General features: G+C 36.9%; 1 protein-coding gene across 15 annotated transcripts in view; it reads left to right on the top strand.

The window, feature by feature from the left end:
- PDLIM5 (PDZ and LIM domain 5) overlaps positions 1-19386 on the top strand; it is a 225507-nt gene that overhangs the window by 63707 nt on the left and 142414 nt on the right. For 14 of the 15 annotated variants that reach the window (XM_086704559.1, XM_086704564.1, XM_086704558.1 and 11 more), the window contains exon 3: positions 4887-5038. The exons of the other annotated variant lie outside the window; for it this stretch is intronic. In XM_086704559.1, the coding sequence (XP_086560685.1) occupies positions 4887-5038 (152 nt within the window). The remainder of the gene's footprint in view (positions 1-4886; positions 5039-19386) is intronic. 15 annotated transcript variants of the gene reach the window in all.

Below are 19386 nucleotides of genomic sequence, written 5' to 3'. Positions count from 1 at the left end.
CTTAGGGCAATATAGCAGCTCTACTAAATACTCATTTTAAAGAGAAATCTTAGACAGTTAAGTTTATTGAAATGATACCTACCATATTGGATTTTAACTTTTGAAAATGAGAGGTCTATAATGTTTACATTGATTTTGTTTTTTGCTACAAATTTTCTATGATTGTTTTATTTCTGTGATGTGCTTGCTCTCAAGAGATAAGAACTACAGTGAAGGGTTAGTCTAACTGGTGTATCTCTAACTCCTTATGAATCCCAAATAGCATACTTCTTTGTGGATAAATGTTCTACTTGGTGCAGTTTTGAGATTTTTGTTTGAGTGGCATGTTCTCTTGAGATACTAGTTTATTTTTAACGCAATTTTGTAAAGATGCAGTACTACTTTTCTCTTTTGTTAAAACGTTTTAAGAAGAAATGCTGCTGGAACCACAGATTTGCATGGAGGCTAAGAATTTGGGGAGGTTTAGTCATAAATTTTATTTGAGTACAGTAAAGTTAACGACACGTTTAATGACACATTAGTATTACTGTGAGTTAATTGGCTCCAAATCATAGTTATTACTAACAGTCATTTAGGTTTTTTTAGTTATTCAAATCAAAGTGTAAAATCTTCTATGATTAGTTATTATTTTGATGTTATGTTCAATTTAAATGTTATTTTACACATGTGCACTTGGGTGTACAGCACACCCAGAGGCAAGGCCTGATCTAGTTGATCAAACCTAGGATACCTCGTGACCTTTCTTCTTTCATAGTCTTGGTTCCCTGTTCTACCCTCTGTACCGGCACCTTCCTTTGTTCCTCTTGCAGTGTGTTCTCTTGTCTTCTTTCCTTCCTGTCCTTTCTTGACCCCAATTTCAAGGCTTCTTCACCACTGTTATCTTCTTAATTCTTATTCTTTGGCCTCTTGGTATGGTGGCAACCCCTAACTGACCTGGGAAATAGAGATATGAGGTCATCATCCTATGAGAATGGAGTTTGGAAAAGTCAGAATTGGATAGTGGTAAGCAGAGAAAGGACATGGTGAGCTGGTTCTGATCCTATGGCATATCGTGTTCTGTTGCTGAATAAAGGAAAACTTTAGGCTTAGAGAAGCAGAAAGAAGAGAGTGGGTGAAGAAGGGATATTTGGTCTTTATTGATGGAGGGATGGGGAAGCCAGAAGGTCTGACTGGTCAGTTTGCAAAGCTGTCTTCTCTACACTGTAGGTCCTTGAAGCAGGTGTCCAGCCTATGTGAATTGGTGGCATAGTATAATAATAATAATAATAATAATAATATAATAATAGTAGTAGTAGTAAGCATTTATTTTGCATTGTGAGGTATGTGCTATGCTGGGGTTTTATTTAATCTGCTCAAGAGCTCTGTGAGGCAGGTGAAATTGTAGTCCCCATTTCAAGGAGAGATAGATGAAGCTTAGAGAGGCCTAGTAAATTCATGTTACACAATCAAGAAATGGCAGAGCATGAATATGACCTCATGTTTGCCTCACTTCAAAGCCTCTGTACTGTTTTCTTACTTACTGTATGGACACAGGCAAGTAATTTAATCCCTTTGAAGCTCTCATTTTCCATCTATAATATAGACTAAACTACCTGCTAATGGCAAAAAAGGTACAGGGTCTCTTAAAGTTGCTTACTTATTGTTGGTGCTCAGTAAATAGTCCTAATTACTTTTTCTGGATCATTTCTTTCTCAGGACAGAAAAACACTATGTGAGAAGAGCTACTCTTTTTTTTTTTTTTTTAATGTTTTATTTGTTTTCTGAGAGAGAGAGAGAGAGAGAGAGAGCAGGGGAAGGTCAGAGAGAGGGAGGGAGAGGGAGACACAGAATCCAAAGCAGGCTCCACGGCCTGGAGCCTGATGTGGGGCTCAAACTCAGGAACCATGAGATCATGACCTGATCTATGTAGTCAGACATTAACTGACTGAGCCACCCAGGAGCCCCGAAGAGCTACTCTTCTAAAATGACTGAAGAAAATTTATCTCTGGGTATTTCCTGGTGCCTTTTTCCCTTACACACACACACACACACTCTCTCTCTCTCTCTCTCTCTCTCTCTCTCTCCCCATTTGTTTACTAAAGACTGGACTTCCTTCTCAAGAGAAAACGTCATCCTAATTGCAGATAAAGATTAAAATGCATCCCTAGGGGTTTTAGACCAAGTGTAGGTGATCAATATTAGAGCCTTTCTTATCTAGGTTAATGGGGAGGCTCAATAATGATACCATTCTCTTGAAGAGCTTATAGTTGTCCTAGTTTACCTTCATTTCTGTGTCAGTAAACAGAAGCCCAGAGGTAGTTCCAACATGTGCAGCCATGTATGCTTGCAATTTAAGTGAGGCCACAAAGCACTGTTTTTAAAGAAGCATACAGCCTCAATTAAGTTTATGGAAAATTATGCAACAGTAATGAAAAATGCATCTCAGGATCAAAGGAGAAGCATTTGCTTATGATTAGTTTGATTTATGCTGAGCTTGACCCAGGAGCCTCCCACTACTGCTTCCTTCCTACACATTATACATTTATGAAATACACATATACTTATGGCTGTCATATAATATGTACAAGATTTACTGATGACAGAATGTTATTACTGTTTCAAACAAATGCAAGCTATTCAGACTTGCAAAAACAAAAAATGAACTATACAAATAATGAATGACCTTGTAGTTTTTCCTTAGCTGCTAACAATTCATTATAGTACTATATTCTACCCAATTAAGAAAGAAAAAAAAGATTTATCTTTCTAATGAATGGATGGTCTGGGGAAGTGGTTTTGGGGATAAATGGAGCTCATAGGAGTATTCAGTCAGGTGTCGTCTTTAATAAGACGTAAATTTGTTTCTATGTGCTGGGCCTTTCCCACTAAATACAACATTAGTTCAGGCTCTTCATGATCTTTAGTTTAAATTGTGTGATGAGAAGACCTGAGCAATGAATAATAAACATGGTTAGAGATTTAGAAAAGATGCTTATGTCAAAAATCCAAGATGACTAATATTACTGGCCCCCCAAAACTGTAGACAAAAAGGAATTTATTTGACAATTTAAATAATATGTGAGTTTGATAGGAGTTAAATTTTGATCTGTTTTGTTACTCTGGAAATTTTATTTCTTTAGTGTTAAACATAGTATAAATTTTTCTTACCCTTAAATATCTCAGCAGCTGTGAAAGGATTACTTTTGTTAGTGTAAAGAGGAAAACAAAATCATGATATACTGGGTATGTGATAGAGAACATTCCCTTTGAAGGGTTTAAAAATCTTTTTTTATACTTTGTATCTGTGAGATTTCATATATCTTTGCTCAAATAGGTATTTTTTCTTAATAATTTCAAGAACTATTTTGGTCACTTGATAGTTGTATTTTAAAATGAAATAAATTTCTAATTATGTAAAATTTTAGTTTTTCCTAATTTCACAGTGTAAACAAACCATCGCCAGTGTTAAGTAATAAATCTGTGGCATCCATTCATTCAGTATGTATTTTGTGAAGGCCTGTAGTGTGCCAGGCACCTGAGGAAACACAGACATGGGCCCTTCCTTGATGGATCCAACCTTCACTACTGTTTTCTTGATTTTAGATCCAGACATTTGTTCTCATGCACTAAGATTGGTCTGCCTTGATCATTATTTTTAAGGAAAGAGTTTGACAACTGATAGTAATCAAAACCTAGCCTAACTGAACATACAAATATCCATTGTATTTATTTCTTTGTTTCAAAATTGTGAATTGTAGCACTCAATTCATGTTTTGTTTGTTGAGGTATATAGTTTTTAAAAAGAAGTAATTTTAGCAAAATGTTCTCTAAAATATTTATTTGTGGTTTTTTTTTTAGTTTTTTAAAACTTGTGGTAATCATAACAGTAAACCATTTTTAAGTGTACAATTTATTTCATTAAGTGCAGTTACACTGTTGTTCAACCATCACCACTATCCATTTCCAGAATTTGTTCATTATTCCAAATAGAAACTGTATAAAATCTTTTAGTTTTAAGTATCTAGAGAATATTTCTTTATTTGTGCCAAGTCTCACCACCTGTCTTCCAACAACCCAGTATTCATTATGATCTACTTGTACTTAATGAATTCTGAGCTTGCCATTTGAATTAGAATGGTTACTTTTGATTTGTATTTGTTCCATGTTTCTAGGTAGTTATTAAAATTGCATCATCTTTCATTTTACTGTAATTTTATATTTGGTTTTTTGGAACAATGAAATATATATGAACTTCGAAGGAGATCAAACTGAGTAATGTGAACATGGAAAATTTAATAGAGAAGGGAAGAATAACTGGGGATTAAAGACTGTGGTACACAAAAAAGTCCGATAGTCTCAGACACTACTGGTTTCCTTCCCCTCCTACTAAATGCCTGGAGCAGGAAGCATATCTAGTGTAAAAGATATTTGGGTCTGATCTAAAAGAATTCAGTACCCCAGACACTGGATATGAATTGGACTCAACAAGAAGGATTGTTCGGTTAAATCTGCTGTCTGTGTTACTCTTTGTGCTCAAAAGTACAGCTGTTTAAAGAGTTCTAAACATTATTTTTGAAAGAATTTAAATACCCTATTCACATTACAGATGCTAAAATGTCATTTGCTTGGCTACTTCTCTTCCTCATTCGTAACAATCACATGGTACTGTTACACAATAAAGAAATGGAGAAATTATCAGGGAACCTTTTTCAGAAAATTTAGCAAGTAAGAATTTAAGAAAATAGGAAAGTTATTTGTTGCCTGTTAATCAAGATAACTTTTTATTAATTTGTCTACAAGTATATAAATCTACTTTTCTTTTGATATAAGCAAAAGTATAATTTTCATCTGCATTTATTCTCTGTTTTTTAAGGAGTGACACTCCTAATGAAATCTATTCATTACAGCTAAAAGATGGAGGCAAAGCATCCCAGGCAAATGTAAGAATAGGCGATGTGGTTCTCACCATTGATGGAATAAGTGCACATGGAATGACTCATCTTGAAGCCCAGAACAAGATTAAGGGTTGTACAGGCTCTTTGAATATGACTCTGCAAAGGTAATTTGCATTTTTTTTTTTTTTTTTTAACCTCAGAGAGAGAACAATACTGAGGAATGTGTTTTTGTGTATCTGATTCATGGTATTAACTCAAGTTTCTACTACCACTGTTTCAAGTAGATAAATTAAAAAATGTAAAGGCTTTTAAATGGAATAATTGAACAGTATGAAAAATTGGTGAAAGCTTTGGATTATTTCCCCATAAAAAGACATATATTCATGTATTCATAAAAATTGTATATTCAGTTTTAGAAAATCTAAGATTTCCTAAAATTTCTCAGTAAAGTACAGGCTAAAAATTCTTATTATAGGGTAAAACTCTTGGCCTTAATATTCTGGGCAGTATATTAGAGGGTATTATTTCAAGATCTAGTTTGGCTTTTTCTTACCATGTCTTTTGCCCTTTTTTTCCTGGGTAGAAAAATAATTTTTTTATATACTCATTTGAAATGCAAATTTTCTGAACTTACTGTTTTGTTTTTTTTTTCCAACGTTTTTTTTTTTTTTTTTATTTATTTTTGGGACAGAGAGAGACAGAGCATGAACGGGGGAGGGGCAGAGAGAGAGGGAGACACAGAATCGGACGGAAACAGGCTCCAGGCTCCGAGCCATCAGCCCAGAGCCCGACGCGGGGCTCGAACTCACGGACCGCGAGATCGTGACCTGGCTGAAGTCGGACGCTTAACCGACTGCGCCACCCAGGCGCCCCGCTGTTTTGTTTTTTAAAGTTACTCTGGCTTTAGTTATAGCATAGCTAATCATCTCATTGATTATAATATATCAGGCATTTTGAGCATTTCAACATTTGACCTGCTGCCTTGAAATCATGTGGATTGCTTGCTAAAATCACAAAATCAGAACATCAGAAAGGACCAAGAATTATATTTTAATAAGCTGCCTATGATTATTATGAATTATAACATTAGGCTGAGGGGAAGGAAGGTGAAGGGGAGTGGGGAGAAGGTGACTGACTGATGGCTCTGAACCTTTAGGCTTATGGGGAAGGTGGGTATGGAGGGTTTTAAATAAGTCTCGTGTTTGATGATTACAGACATATTCTCTATTTCTGTAAAATCTGGAAGACACCATTTTCTTCCTTGAAACATCTCAGGCTTCCATAAATTATTGTGTATATTATAAATTTTTAAGAGGGGAATAACATGTGGTACCAAACATATTTGGCTATGGAACCGTTTTTCCTTGGAGTCTCTCCTGGGACTATTTAAAGGCTAGACACAGGCTAAATTTTATGTACTTGTCTGGAAGAGTATCAGTTTGGTCTTAAAACTGAATAGGAGAAATTTTTGTGAACTTAGACTTACAGATTTACTTTGATGTAACCATTCCTCCCCTCGCCCCTCCCCCCCCCTTTTTTTTGGTGGGAGAAATTCATTTCAGTGGGACTATTTGGTCAAAGGTTATTCGTATTTAAATATCAATAGCTATTAGGTATATATTTTAATGCATATAAAGGAGTCAATGAGAAAAAATAACCTTGCTAAAAAGTTCTATTTCTGTAGTGTCCTTTCTGTTCTAGGTACTGAGACATATAACACAAAACTATTGTTACTAATTATATGAAAAGTAGCCATTTTTGTTTATAGTCATTTTTACTAAGTATGAATTTTGAAAGGATACCATGAAGCCAAGAAGATTAAATTGTCTGAGATATTAACTAAATAAAATAGAGATGGTGATGGGTGTTTCTCAAATTCTAAAGTTGAAAGTTTATGTAGAGTGTAAGTTCTTTTCCTGGGCTGTGTATCCCTTCTTTCATATCAGCCTAATTATTTTCACATTACACTCCTTCTTATTTAATGACCCAGGACCCAGTGTCTTATTTTCTGTTGAAAATACTTCTGGGTCCCCTAAGAATAGATGAAAACCAGATGTTACCTTGTTTGGATGCATTTCCAATGTAAGTAATCTGTTACTGACCTTTAATAAAGATTCTCTTAAGCTACTTAACTATGAATTTAACGAGTTGTTATAAACATTTGGAGATGCGGCATAATCTTTATATTTGTGAGTATGGATATTCAGGGACCCAAAACATGAGAGAGAATTTGAGAGTCCTATTGTTATTTGTTGTAATTCTCAAGTTTTTGAATACTTCTTGTATTAGGCAGTGTCAACCTGAAAAGAGATTTACATTTAAGAGAATTTATGGTTTAACATTGACATAACTACTGAAGAAATATTTTTTTTGCCTTTCAAGGAAAAAATAAAACTTTGAAGAGTTAGTTTCAATTCTTCCCTATACATACACCAGTCCCTTCTTAAGTTCTTGCTTCTCTCAAAGCAAATAAATAGTTTTCCTTCCACTTATTTCTGAATCTGACAACAGCATCCTTTTTATTATTTATTTATTTTTGAGAGACAGAGCACAGGCAGGGGCAGAGAGAGAGGGAGACACAGAATCCAAAGCAGGCTCCAGGCTCTGAGCTGTCAGCACAGAGCCTGATGCTGGGCTCGAACCCACTAACTGTGAGATCATGACCTGAACCGAAGTTAGATGCTTAACCTACTGAGCCACCTAAAAAAGTTTTTTTATTTATTTTGAGACAGAGAGAGAGAGAGAGCACGCACACAAGTGAGGGAGGGGCAGAGAGAGGGAAAGAGAATCCCAAGTAGGCCCTGTGCTGTCGGTGCAGAGCCCGATGTGGGGCTTGATCTCACGCAAGAGAGAGATCTTGGTGAGATCTTGACCTGAGCTGAAATTCAGAGTCAGATGCTTAACCAACTGAGCCATTTAGGCACACTGACATGAGCATCCTTAATTGGCCTCCAGTCACCTTACCTTCTTTATTCTATCTATCACCAACCAGACTGCTTTGTATTCTCCTTCCAAACTGAATGACCTACAACAGTATTTGTCCTGTGTAACTCTTTTCTTCATAAACATGGACTTTGCGGGGCGCCTGGGTGGCGCAGTCGGTTAAGCGTCCGACTTCAGCCAGGTCACGATCTCACGGTCCGTGAGTTCAAGCCCCGCGTCAGGCTCTGGGCTGATGGCTCAGAGCCTGGAGCCTGTTTCCCATTCTGTGTCTCCCTCTCTCTCTGCCCCTCCCCCGTTCATGCTCTGTCTCTCTCTGTCCCAAAAAAATAAATAAACGTTAAAAAAAAAATTAAAAAAAAAAAAAAACATGGACTTTGCTTTGTGAGTATGTAGTACTTCCCTTTATACACTTTTCTTAATCCAGTTTTCCTTGAAGCAGAACCTGAGGTGGAATTCCTGTACAAGTAATATATCAAGAAAGGTTTTTGAAATGTTACAACAGAGTGAGTAAAGCAGAATTGGGAAGAAGAGGAAACTGAGATGAGCAAATAATGTGGTTTCAGGGGTTATCTAGCCTTAGCTTGATCCGGGAGGGAGCTGGGGGACAAAATCGTACTATAGAGGATGTCTTGCCCTGAGGCAAGGGAATTGGGCTTTTGTCTCCCTTCCCTTGCATTTGTTAGACATTGGCCACCAGTTGTTGAGGAAATGTGTATGTGTGTGGATGTGTGTGCAAAGTGCATGCAGGGGAGGGGTAGGAAGTAGTTTCTCGTTTGCACAGAAAGTGGCTGGTGTGAACCATTAGCATTTCCTTAGTTGCTGTACCAAGTTGGTAGAAGGGTTCCAGAGGACCCAGTCTGGATACAGCACTTGCTATGAGATTCCTTCTAGACTTGAGTCCTCTTGCTCAGAGGATTAGGCTCTCTATGATCTAGACTCAGATTGTCCTCCCCAGATCATCACAACTCATCAGTGAATGCCATCATTTTATTTAGTTCCTTACTGTCCTTCACCTCCCTGGCTGCCCTCTCATGAAATTCACTTTATCAGGGATGCCTACCGACCTACATGCCAGCTCATGTCTCTGCATCCACAAAGCCCACATCAGACTTCATCTACCCATAGTCTTTTCTTTGCAACTCATTCATTTTTTTTTTCCTGTCTGAATGCCGATGACCAGTTTCTACCATTTGATTCAGCATTTAATTATATACTAGGTATAACCAGGAATAACAAGGCACATTCCATGAGTCATACAAATAAATCTAATTAGTTAATAGTTGTACCTAATACTGTCTATATAATTAACTAATTACTCCATGTATATATTAGTTCTGCTTCTCCAGCTAGACTCCTTGAAAGCAAAGACCATGGTTTTTGCACTATTTGTGTTTAACAGAATCTTGAATAGTTTTGTGTTCTTAATCTCTAATTAATATTTGATGGATACCAGCATTAACTCCCAAACTGGGAATCGTTTGCTTATTCCACAAATAGTTTTGAGCTTTTACTATGTGCCAAGCATTGTTATAGATGCTGGGGACATGCAGTGAACGAAACAGACAAAAATCTCTGCTCTTACAGTGCTGACCTTTGAGTGAGCAGATAGACAATAAACAAGTAAGTAAAAGCATGTATTATATTACATGGTGATAAGTGTTATGGGGACAAACAAAGCACGTAAGGGAGATAGGGAATGCAGGGGTAAGGAATTGCAAGTTAAAATAGAGTGGTTAGGAAAGCTTCGGTGAGGTTATTGGATATTTGGGTCATGAGTATCCCAGGCAGAGGAAAGAGGTGGTGCAATGGCCCTGCCTGGGAGGCCAGATTGCCTGGAGCACAGTGAGTGAAGAAGGTAGACTGGTAAGAGGTAACATCAGAGAGGCAGCAGGAAGTGGCTTGAGATGGGACAGAACTCGTAGAGCCTTGTGGGTCACTGTAATGTTTGTAATCAAATTTAAGTTTTCCTGGACCTAAAAAAAAATTGTGAGAAAGCCCTGAAGAGTTTTGGTGGTTGGCCAGACCTACCAGCAAGGTTTGGGAAATGACTTCATTATTGGAAGCAGGGGCTAGACAGAGGAGAGAGCAAGCTTCTCCCCAAGTCCCCTCAGTGGCTGTGCTGCCTTTTCCTTCTAGCGCTGGAAACACTGGATGGTTGCCACTTCTGTGGAGTTCTGCTCACCTCCACCCAAGAATCCCCAGGGGGAGAATATAAGAGAAAAGCCATTTTTGTTTTTGAAATTAAAGTTACCAGGAATCTTGTTTTGTGAAATTTTTTTGCATGAAGTACTAATATGTATCTATTTATTAAATAAATATATAGTATATATATTTGATTTATCTTTTCTTTATGCCCAACCTCAGTATCCTAAAATAGGATTTAGATAAGAAAAAGTAAGATAAAGATACTTGTTTATGATTAAGGTTATTTTGTAACTTTTTTCTATCTAGTCTAATTTTGGAATATTTAATAAGGCAAATATATTATCTTTTTGATATCCTAAAAAAATAAGTCTTGATTCACTGTGTTCTGTGTATCTAATGCATATAGAGGTGTGGAAGATTTCATTTTAATTTGTCTTTTATCTTTGGAATAGGAGTAGAAGTTTCTTTTTCTTTTTGTTCCCCCTGCAACTGGAACTAATTCTAAGAGTACTACAACCGGACAGTGAAAAATTCTATTTGAAATTATTTTTCCTCTTGGGGAAATTAGGCAAATAGTAGTGTCCTTATATCAATTGCATTTGGCCTATACTTTTATCCAAGTCCAAGTGGATTACTTTTAAAATACATTTCTGCTAACAAAAGAAAATTACTTTCTAAAGCTTTGATGTCCGATAACTATTAAGTAACTAAATTAGAGTTGGATTCTATGAATAATGTTTTTAACTGTTTCATTTTATTTCAATAATTCTTTGCATAACTTAGATAAACTTGCTACTAACTTACTGTATGAATTAGGGGAAGTCACTAAACTTCTGATACTTAATTTTCTTGACTATAAAATGAGATCATGGGTGATTTCTAAGTTCCTTTAAATTCTGGTTCTTGTTCTGATTTTTCAGCTGTAAATGGATAAGTTCCCTAGAGCTTGCTATTAGATCAAACTAACTTAAGTTTGCTTATTTTGGCTGAGTGAATCAGGAAATTGGACTTTCTTTATTGGAGTTATCTTAAACTGTGCCAGGTTAGCAAAGTGACTTGTACTATTCTGCTGACTTTAAGGTGAAAGGTAGGTCAGATGGATATTCAAACAGCATTTAATCATAAAAAAATATTTTCTATATTTGTTCTTATTTTATGTTTTTAAATTAATCCTCTCAGAATCACAGAGAACATATATTATTTTTTAAGTCTTCCTTGTTTCTCACAATACTGGTAGTGACAGGTCTGTGGTTTTTTTTGTTGCTTAGACTTTATTTTGTGTATAACTTATTATGATTGGAAGTGAAAGATCTAGAAGGATTAAATTTTGAAAAATATTGATGTACTCTCTTTTCTCCTCCCCTTTTCCTCATCCTTCAAACAACAAAAAATTGTCAGAGGTCCAGTAACTACTACTAATGAATGACAGATTGGAATAATTTAATAGGCTCACTGAGTTACAAGAAAAAAGAAAAAAGTAGCTGTTGTACCAGACTGAAACTGTTAGCCTTCTTTTGTTTCATTTTAATGGATTGCCTAACGTTTTATTACTGTTAGCTTTATGGGTTCCACTTTGCTCTTTCAATAATAGCATAGAGGCAAGAGTTTAGAAAGTATTTTTTTTAAATCAAGGTTTTCAGTTCTCTATTTGGGATATTTGAATTCGTGTGAATTAGAAAATATTTAGTTGGATTATCTTTTCATTGGAATTGCACGTTGATATTCCACATGCATTTCTAATTTATATTCTACAGTTTAGGTTTTACTGTTTTTTTGTTTGCTTGTGTTGGTTTTAGTTTTGTTTTTTAAATCTCAAGTGGGAGGATGACTCTTTCTCAGAAGGGCTAAGTCTGATCACGTCACCCCCAGCCCCATCACTAAAATTAGCAGTGCACCTTAGAAAAAGGGAAGAAGACAAGCATGCATTGACGTCTCTTTTGTGCAGTACTTTTAAAAAAATATCATTTAATCCTCATATGAATCCATCAAGGAAGGAATTAACTTTCCATTTTTCAGATGAGTACATTATGGCTTCAAGAGTTTATGTGATTTACGTATCAAACACAGGTCAGTTCAAAATCTATGCCCTCCCCACCTTCTTTGTTGTAGCAATGGACTTAATGACTCCACTATCCTAATACAATTTGATAAGACAGATTAGTAACACAGGAGGGTAGCTTTTTGACTCTCACTGGTAAGCAATAGCAGTTGTATCCAAAACGGTACTTTTCATTTTCACTCTCACCTGTGGATCGGTATTCTAAAAGTGATATATATATATATATATATATATATATATATATATATGAACTGAAATCAGACAATTAACTGACTGAGCCATCCAGGCACCCCATCTGTAAGTAATATTTTACTTATTTTCTAGGTGTTTCATAGACCCTATATATTAGAATGAAAGGAAAATTTTAAAAAGGAGGCTAAATAGTTTAGTGGGCCACTAGACAGGAGTATTCATTTGGATGCTGACTTGTGTGTATGGTTGCCTATCCTAAATCAGAATGTGATCTTTTAATTTTCCCTCCTAAGTTTATAGCTCTGTTGACTATATTTGCTAATTTATTTCTGTCTTAAAGTTTGAAGTCTTGGTTCTTCAGCAGGCTTCTATCTGTTTATTCCATGGGTAACTAAGGATTCAGGAATTTTGAAAAATGTATTTTAGGCTTTCTGCTCTTTGGAAAAGAAATGATAACTGTCAATTATCAAGTAAGTCAGAAGGCATAGAAGAGAGGTATTTATCTTGTATCCCCTTTCCTTCATTTCAGTAGGGATAAAGATTGTTGAAAATGAACTTGAAGGCTCAAGTTAATTTTTTTTGAGAGTCTGTGGCAATTTGACAACAAATTTGTTAGCTATTGGTTGATCAGAGTATATTTTGCATTTTGAAATTCTTCCCCTTGAGCTTTATATCGTGAAAGTGTCTGGTTCTTTTTTTTTTTAATTTTTTTTTCAATGTTTATTTATTTTTGGGACAGAGAGAGACAGAGCATGAACGGGGGAGGGGCAGAGAGAGAGGGAGACACAGAATCGGAAACAGGCTCCAGGCTCCGAGCCATCAGCCCAGAGCCTGACGCGGGGCTCGAACTCACGGACCGCGAGATCGTGACCTGGCTGAAGTCGGACGCTTAACCGACTGCGCCACCCAGGCGCCCCTGGTTCTTTTTTTTTTTTTGAGAGAGAGAGAGGGAGTGAGCAGGGGAGGGGAGAGAGAGAGAGAGAGAGAGAGAGAGAGAGAGAGAGAGAGAGAGAATCTTAAGGCTGCACACTCAGCGTCAAGCCCAACATGGGGTTCCATCTCACAACCCTAGGATCATGACCTGAGCCAAAATCAAGAGTCGGATGCTCAACTGACTGAGCCACCCAGGTGCCCCGGAAGTGTGTGGTTAGTTCTTAACAATAAAACTCTTATTTATTCCTGTGAAGGAAAAATTATTTCAACCTGTAATCCTTTGGGAAAACAGTCCTAGGAAATAATACATCTAAAGACCTGTTATTTTATCAAAAAGCTTTATTGAAAAATTTTAATATGTAGAATTGTTTGCGCAGAATTTTTTTAAAAGGCCATGAAACAGAGCTAGAAAGAAGGGGAATAGTAATAACGCTGGCTTTGAAATTAGGCAAACTTGGGGCAAACCTTGGTTCCACCACTTTCTAGCTGTGTAATCTTAGGCAAGTTATGTAACTGAGTTTCAGTTAGCCATTTGTTATTGGGCATAGTAATAATTGCCTTCTAGGGCTCTTATAAAGTTTAAATGAATTAGCATGTGTAAAGAACCAAGGGCATAATAGAGATAAGTTTTTTCTCCTTTGTCCCTCCTCCTTTCCTCATGGTCTGTATTATCATAGTATCTATTGTAATGATGGTTCTTGGAGATCATCGTTATTTTGTTTCTTAGCAACCAAATGGGTGTGACTGGAGGGAAACCGAGAAAATGCGAGGGCAGTCTGGTAGGTAGTTATGTGAGAAAGTCAGAAAGATAATCGTACAAGAGTTAGAAAAACATTGTTTAGTCCAAGCAGTGATTTTTTAAAAGTATTCGCTTATTTTTGAGAGAGAGAGAGAGAGAGAGAGAGAGAGAATCCTAAGCAGGTTCTGCACTGTCCGCGCTGAGCCTGACCCTGGGCTTGAACTCATGAACCCTGAGGTCATGACCTGAGCCAAAGTCAGATAGATGCTCAATGGACCGAGCCACCCAGGCGCCCCTGCTGAGTGATTTTTTGATTGTGCACTTGCGTTAAAGCTTTGTACAGCAGTGCAGTGGATACAAACAGGCTTCCTGCCAGCTAACTAGTGCTTTGGTTCACAGTGATCGGCTGAACCAATAATTTATGGCAGCGGAGAGAAACCAGTACACACCTAGTCATGTTTATTCTGCTAATTCCTCTTGTTCTGCTTGGTGTAGGGATCGTTATTCTCTTCAGAGTGGGTTAAGTCAGACAAACAAAAAAATGAGATTTGTTTTCTCTCTCCCCCATCCAAATTCATGTGTACTTCCTTTAATGTCCTGAGTAACATATTAAAATAAAGTTAAATTACTCACTTTTGGACTGTGTTTTTATGATACTCTTAGAAATCATTTTTTATAAACTTTTGTCAGCACAAACATTAATTACTTAAGTTCGGTTGAAAATCTCGTAATGTTCCAAGTTTTTAAAAACTGGACTTTTCCTCCAGGTTTACATTCTGACTGGCAGCCATAAGGGGTAGATATAAAGAGAGTGGTTTATGATTTCTGCTGTTAAGGAATTTTTATCCATCCATTGGGAGAAGAAGAGACAGGAAGTGCTACTGCAGGGATCCCATTCAGATGGAAGGCTTTCCTGGGGTGCTGAAACTTGGGCCAGGCTTTCAGGATGAGGAGGGTGTCTCAGATGGAGGAACAAATGCCCTCTGAGGTGGTGCAGAGGTGGCCAGTCCCCAGGCATGTGTTGGGATGAACATGTTGACCAATTGGAAACAGAGCTGGGGATAAAAGGAAAGGTAGATTAGAATAGTGCTTTGCAGGGCTTTAGACACTGAGGTATTTATTAAACGTTTTTATCTGAGAAGCGACTATAGTGAAACTACTTGGAAGAAGGTGGAGAGACACACAGAGGCAGGGAGACCGGTCAGGCAAGTATTTCAGTAACTTTACTACCTGAGGGCTTGAAATGAAAACAGGACAAATGAGAGAAAATAGAACTTGAAGAGTAATTCTAAAAGTCACTGTAGTGGTGTGAAATGAGGAAAGAGGAAAGAGACAGCTATGGTCCTGATTGTTAGCCTGCTGGACCACACTCCATTCTCCTTTCACCGCCCTCCCCCCGCCCCCACCTTGCTGTTCTGCTTACTGTGGCCTCGCTTCGGCTTCCGTTCGTGTCACTGAAACTGCTTCACCTGTGGAGGTCCCACAGATTTCCTCAGCCTTTTTAACTTGTTCAAAACTGAGCTCTATACCTTGTCTCACCAGTTTGCATCCCCTGCTGCACTGATCTTGGTGAATGGCTCACCTCTACCCCATCACCCAGATTCAAAAGACTCATTCCTTGCCAGAACCTTTCTTCTCTAAGTACCTGTTAAGTTGCATTTGTGTATATCTTGAGACCTTGAATAGATTGGAATAAATTAGCATGGCCCCGGGGTATGATGGTGGGAGAGACACAGCTCCCAGTCATAATGCCTAGGTCTTAAAGGGAAATGTTTAAGATCCATTTGTTTAGCATATACTAATGGAAAACTTGCTGTGCTGATCACTGAAGATAAAAAGCAAGTCCTCACTTCTGCCTTCCAGGAGCTCACTGTATGGAGCACTGGTTTCTAAACTTAAATAAGGACCTTCCCCCCCACCCCCCTTTTAACTGTCAAATATTTTATGGGTAACCCTTCCCCCATCACATTAAGATAATAATTGTATTTTTAGTAACCACAGATTTCATAAATATTGTATTAAGGTAGTAATTGTATTTTTAGTAATTGCAGATTTTATATTGTATTGCAATTTTAAGTGAAGAGGAAGATTTTTACATTTATGTACAAGAATCTACATTTATTTTAAAATTGAAATATATGCATGATTTAAGCAGACTTTCAGCTTAGTGCTTAGGACACAGATGAATTTATGACTCACTTGTGAAAACTTAAAACTGTGTGCCAGTTACCTCCAGCTGTTTCCAATTGTGATTCAAAGATTGGGAACTACTGGCCAAAAAAATTTCAAGCCATCTGAAAGTAGAGAGACCAAGTCATAAGCAGAGCATCCGGGGAAGGCAAGTCTGATGAGAGAGAGCATGAGAGTGGGGAGAGAAAGAGACAGACAAACATAGTAGGACAGTTGAAGGAGCAGAGAAGCTTGTGAAGATTTTCCTGGTCACATCTGCTTATTAGCAGATAGGGTGGACCACAATTCTTCCACATTGTATTCTACCAAATTGAGCTTCATTATCATTTTAAGAAAGAAATAAGCTTAATTTCAGAGTTTTAAATGTTTTTACTTTTTTAAAAATATTTTTAAATTTATTTTTGAGAGAGAGAGAGAGAGAGAGAGAGAGAGCGCGCACAAGTAGGGGAGGGGCAGAGAGAGGGGGAGACACAGAATCCGTGGCAGGCTCCAGGCTCTGAGCTGTCAGCCGAGAGCACTATGCAGGGCTTGAACTCACGAACGGTGAGATCATGACCTGAGCCGAAGTCAGATGCTTAACTGACTGAACCATCCAGAGCGGCTTGGACTTAGAAGATACTTCAAAAAATATTGATTGCCTTTCGTTGTAGAGAATGCTGCCTTTAAGTTATAGTAATTTGTGCTACTTTTGCCAGATAAATTTAGAAACAATTCGTAAGTTAATAGTGAGATAGAGTGACAATCTGGTCATTCTTGTGTATTTAATGGCAGCAGTCTCCTTGGGGTTCCAAATAAACATTTTTGTCCATAGCATCAAGAACTTTTGAAACAGTTGAAATTCAAGTCATTTCCAACTGTTTCCAGTGGCTGTTGTTGCTATTAATGGTCTCAAAGATTGAAATAGCTTAGGCTTTATGTGAGGTGAAAAGTAAACTGGACTGATTGTGCAAAACACATATGTGGCAGATTACTTATACTGTCCAACTTTGTGCCTTACTTTTTCTTTAATGTATTTTAAAGCCTGCATTTTCACAGTAAACCAGCTTTATACACAGGTTTCTAAATGTTACCACTCCTAATTTTTTTTTTTTTTTTTTTTTTTTTTTTTTACCAACCGTGTTCCCTTATTAACAGTTTAAATGCATAACAATAGTCCTTCATTCATCTATTTTTGGGTATGGATTTTAATTTTTTGAATAATACAGCAAGAGTTTATTTCTGAATTATGGTAAAAACTCCATAGATGATAATTCTGAATTCAGTGACCTCTCAAGTTTATAGCACTGTTTTCCTGTGTAATTCATCCTGTTACAATGAATATGAGGGACTTTCCATGTTCTTTTGTTTTACTGGAATTATGTTATATAGACTCTGCTTTGAAATAGTGGATTATTTATTATTTTAGAATATTTTTGTTATCCTGAGAATATGTTTGGTTACCAAATTATTCTTAAAACTAAGAAAAGTATTTTTTTTTTTTAATTTTTTTTTTTCAACGTTTATTTATTTTTGGGACAGAGAGAGACAGAGCATGAACAGGGGAGGGGCAGAGAGAGAGGGAGACACAGAATCGGAAACAGGCTCCAGGCTCTGAGCCATCAGCCCAGAGCCTGACGCGGGGCTCGAACTCACGGACCGCGAGACCGTGACCTGGCTGAAGTCGGACGCTTAACCGACTGCGCCACCCAGGCGCCCCTAAGAAAAGTATTTTTGTATTTGAAAGATAAACTTGTTAATTGCCTCTTTCTTTTTTTTTTTTTTTAATTTTTTTTTTTCAACGTTTATTTATTTTTGGGACAGAGAGAGACAGAGCATGAACGGGCAAGGGGCAGAGAGAGAGGGAGACACAGAATCGGAAACAGGCTCCAGGCTCTGAGCCATCAGCCCAGAGCCCGACGCGGGGCTCGAACTCACGGACCGCGAGATCGTGACCTGGCTGAAGTCGGACGCTTAACCGACTGTACCACCCAGGCGCCCCAATTGCCTCTTTCAAAATAGGATTTTAATCTCTTTGACACACTGAAATGTACAATATCTCTTTCCCATATTTCATAGATTCTGTAATGTTCATGTAGATTTAATTTTCTGGTAAGAAGCCTATTTGCTATTAGTGAGCCAAAGAATTATCTCCAAAGGATCAATGCAAATTGCTCCTTTATTGCAACTTAGCTGTGCTGTTTTTTATTATTTGCATGTAGTTTCTGTTGCTATATAATATTTACAGTTGAAATTATTTTGGTATTATGCAGAAAATAGTTTATTTTTTATCTATTCCTTTAAAGAGGCTTAATAGGTTATAACAATATTCATGTTTCTAAGAACTTTAGTTAATAGTTTTTCTTCTGAGATATCTGATATAAAAACTGTTAAAGTTGCTAGGGAAGTTGAAAGATTCAGTCTTGTTTCTTAGCACACAGTAGGGATTGGGTAAGTGAAGGATATTAAAAAAAAAAAAAAAAGCTAACATTTTATTTTTTTATTTTTATTTTTTCCCCCAAATTGTCATTTAAAATTCTGGTTAACATATAGTGTAATACTGGTTTCAGGAGTAGAATTTAGTGATTCATCACTGACATATAACATCCAGTACTCATCCCAACAAGTACCCTCCTTAATGCCCATCACCCATCTAGCCCATCTCCCCACCCACCTCCCTCCACCAACCTCAGTTTGTTCTCTATCATTAAGCGTCTCTTAATGGTGAGGCTCCTGGGTGGCTCAGTCGGTTAAGTGTCCAACTTTTGTTCAGGTCGTGATCTCATGATTTGTGAGTTTGAGCACCGCGTCGGGCTCTGTGCTGACAGCTCAGAGCCTGGAGCCTACTTCATATTCTGTCTCCTCTCTCTGCTCCTCCCCTACTTGTGCTCTGTCTCTCTCTCAAAAATAAATAAATGTAAAAAATTTTTTTTTTAAATTCTCTTAATGGTTTGCTTCCCTTTCTCTTGTTTTCTTTCTTCCCATATGTTCATCTGTTTTGTTTGCGAAATTCCAATTATGAGTTAAATCATACATTATTTGACTTTCTCTGACTGACTTATTTCACTTAGCATAATACACTGTAACTCCATCCATGTTGCAAATGGCAAGATTACATTCTTTTTTATGGCTGAGTAATATACCATTGTGTGTGTATGTGTGTGTGTGTGTATATATATATATTTATATATATACATTTATATATATATAAATATATATATATTTATATATATATAAATATATATATATTTATATATATAAAATATATATATATAAATATATATACATTTATATAAATATATATATGTATATATATACACACACACACATATATA

This window comes from Puma concolor, chromosome B1, assembly GCF_028749965.1.
Source record: "Puma concolor isolate L17-30 chromosome B1, mPumCon1.1.hap2, whole genome shotgun sequence".
NCBI classification, from domain to species: Eukaryota; Metazoa; Chordata; class Mammalia; order Carnivora; family Felidae; genus Puma; species Puma concolor.
This window is presented reverse-complemented; position numbering and strand designations above follow the sequence as displayed.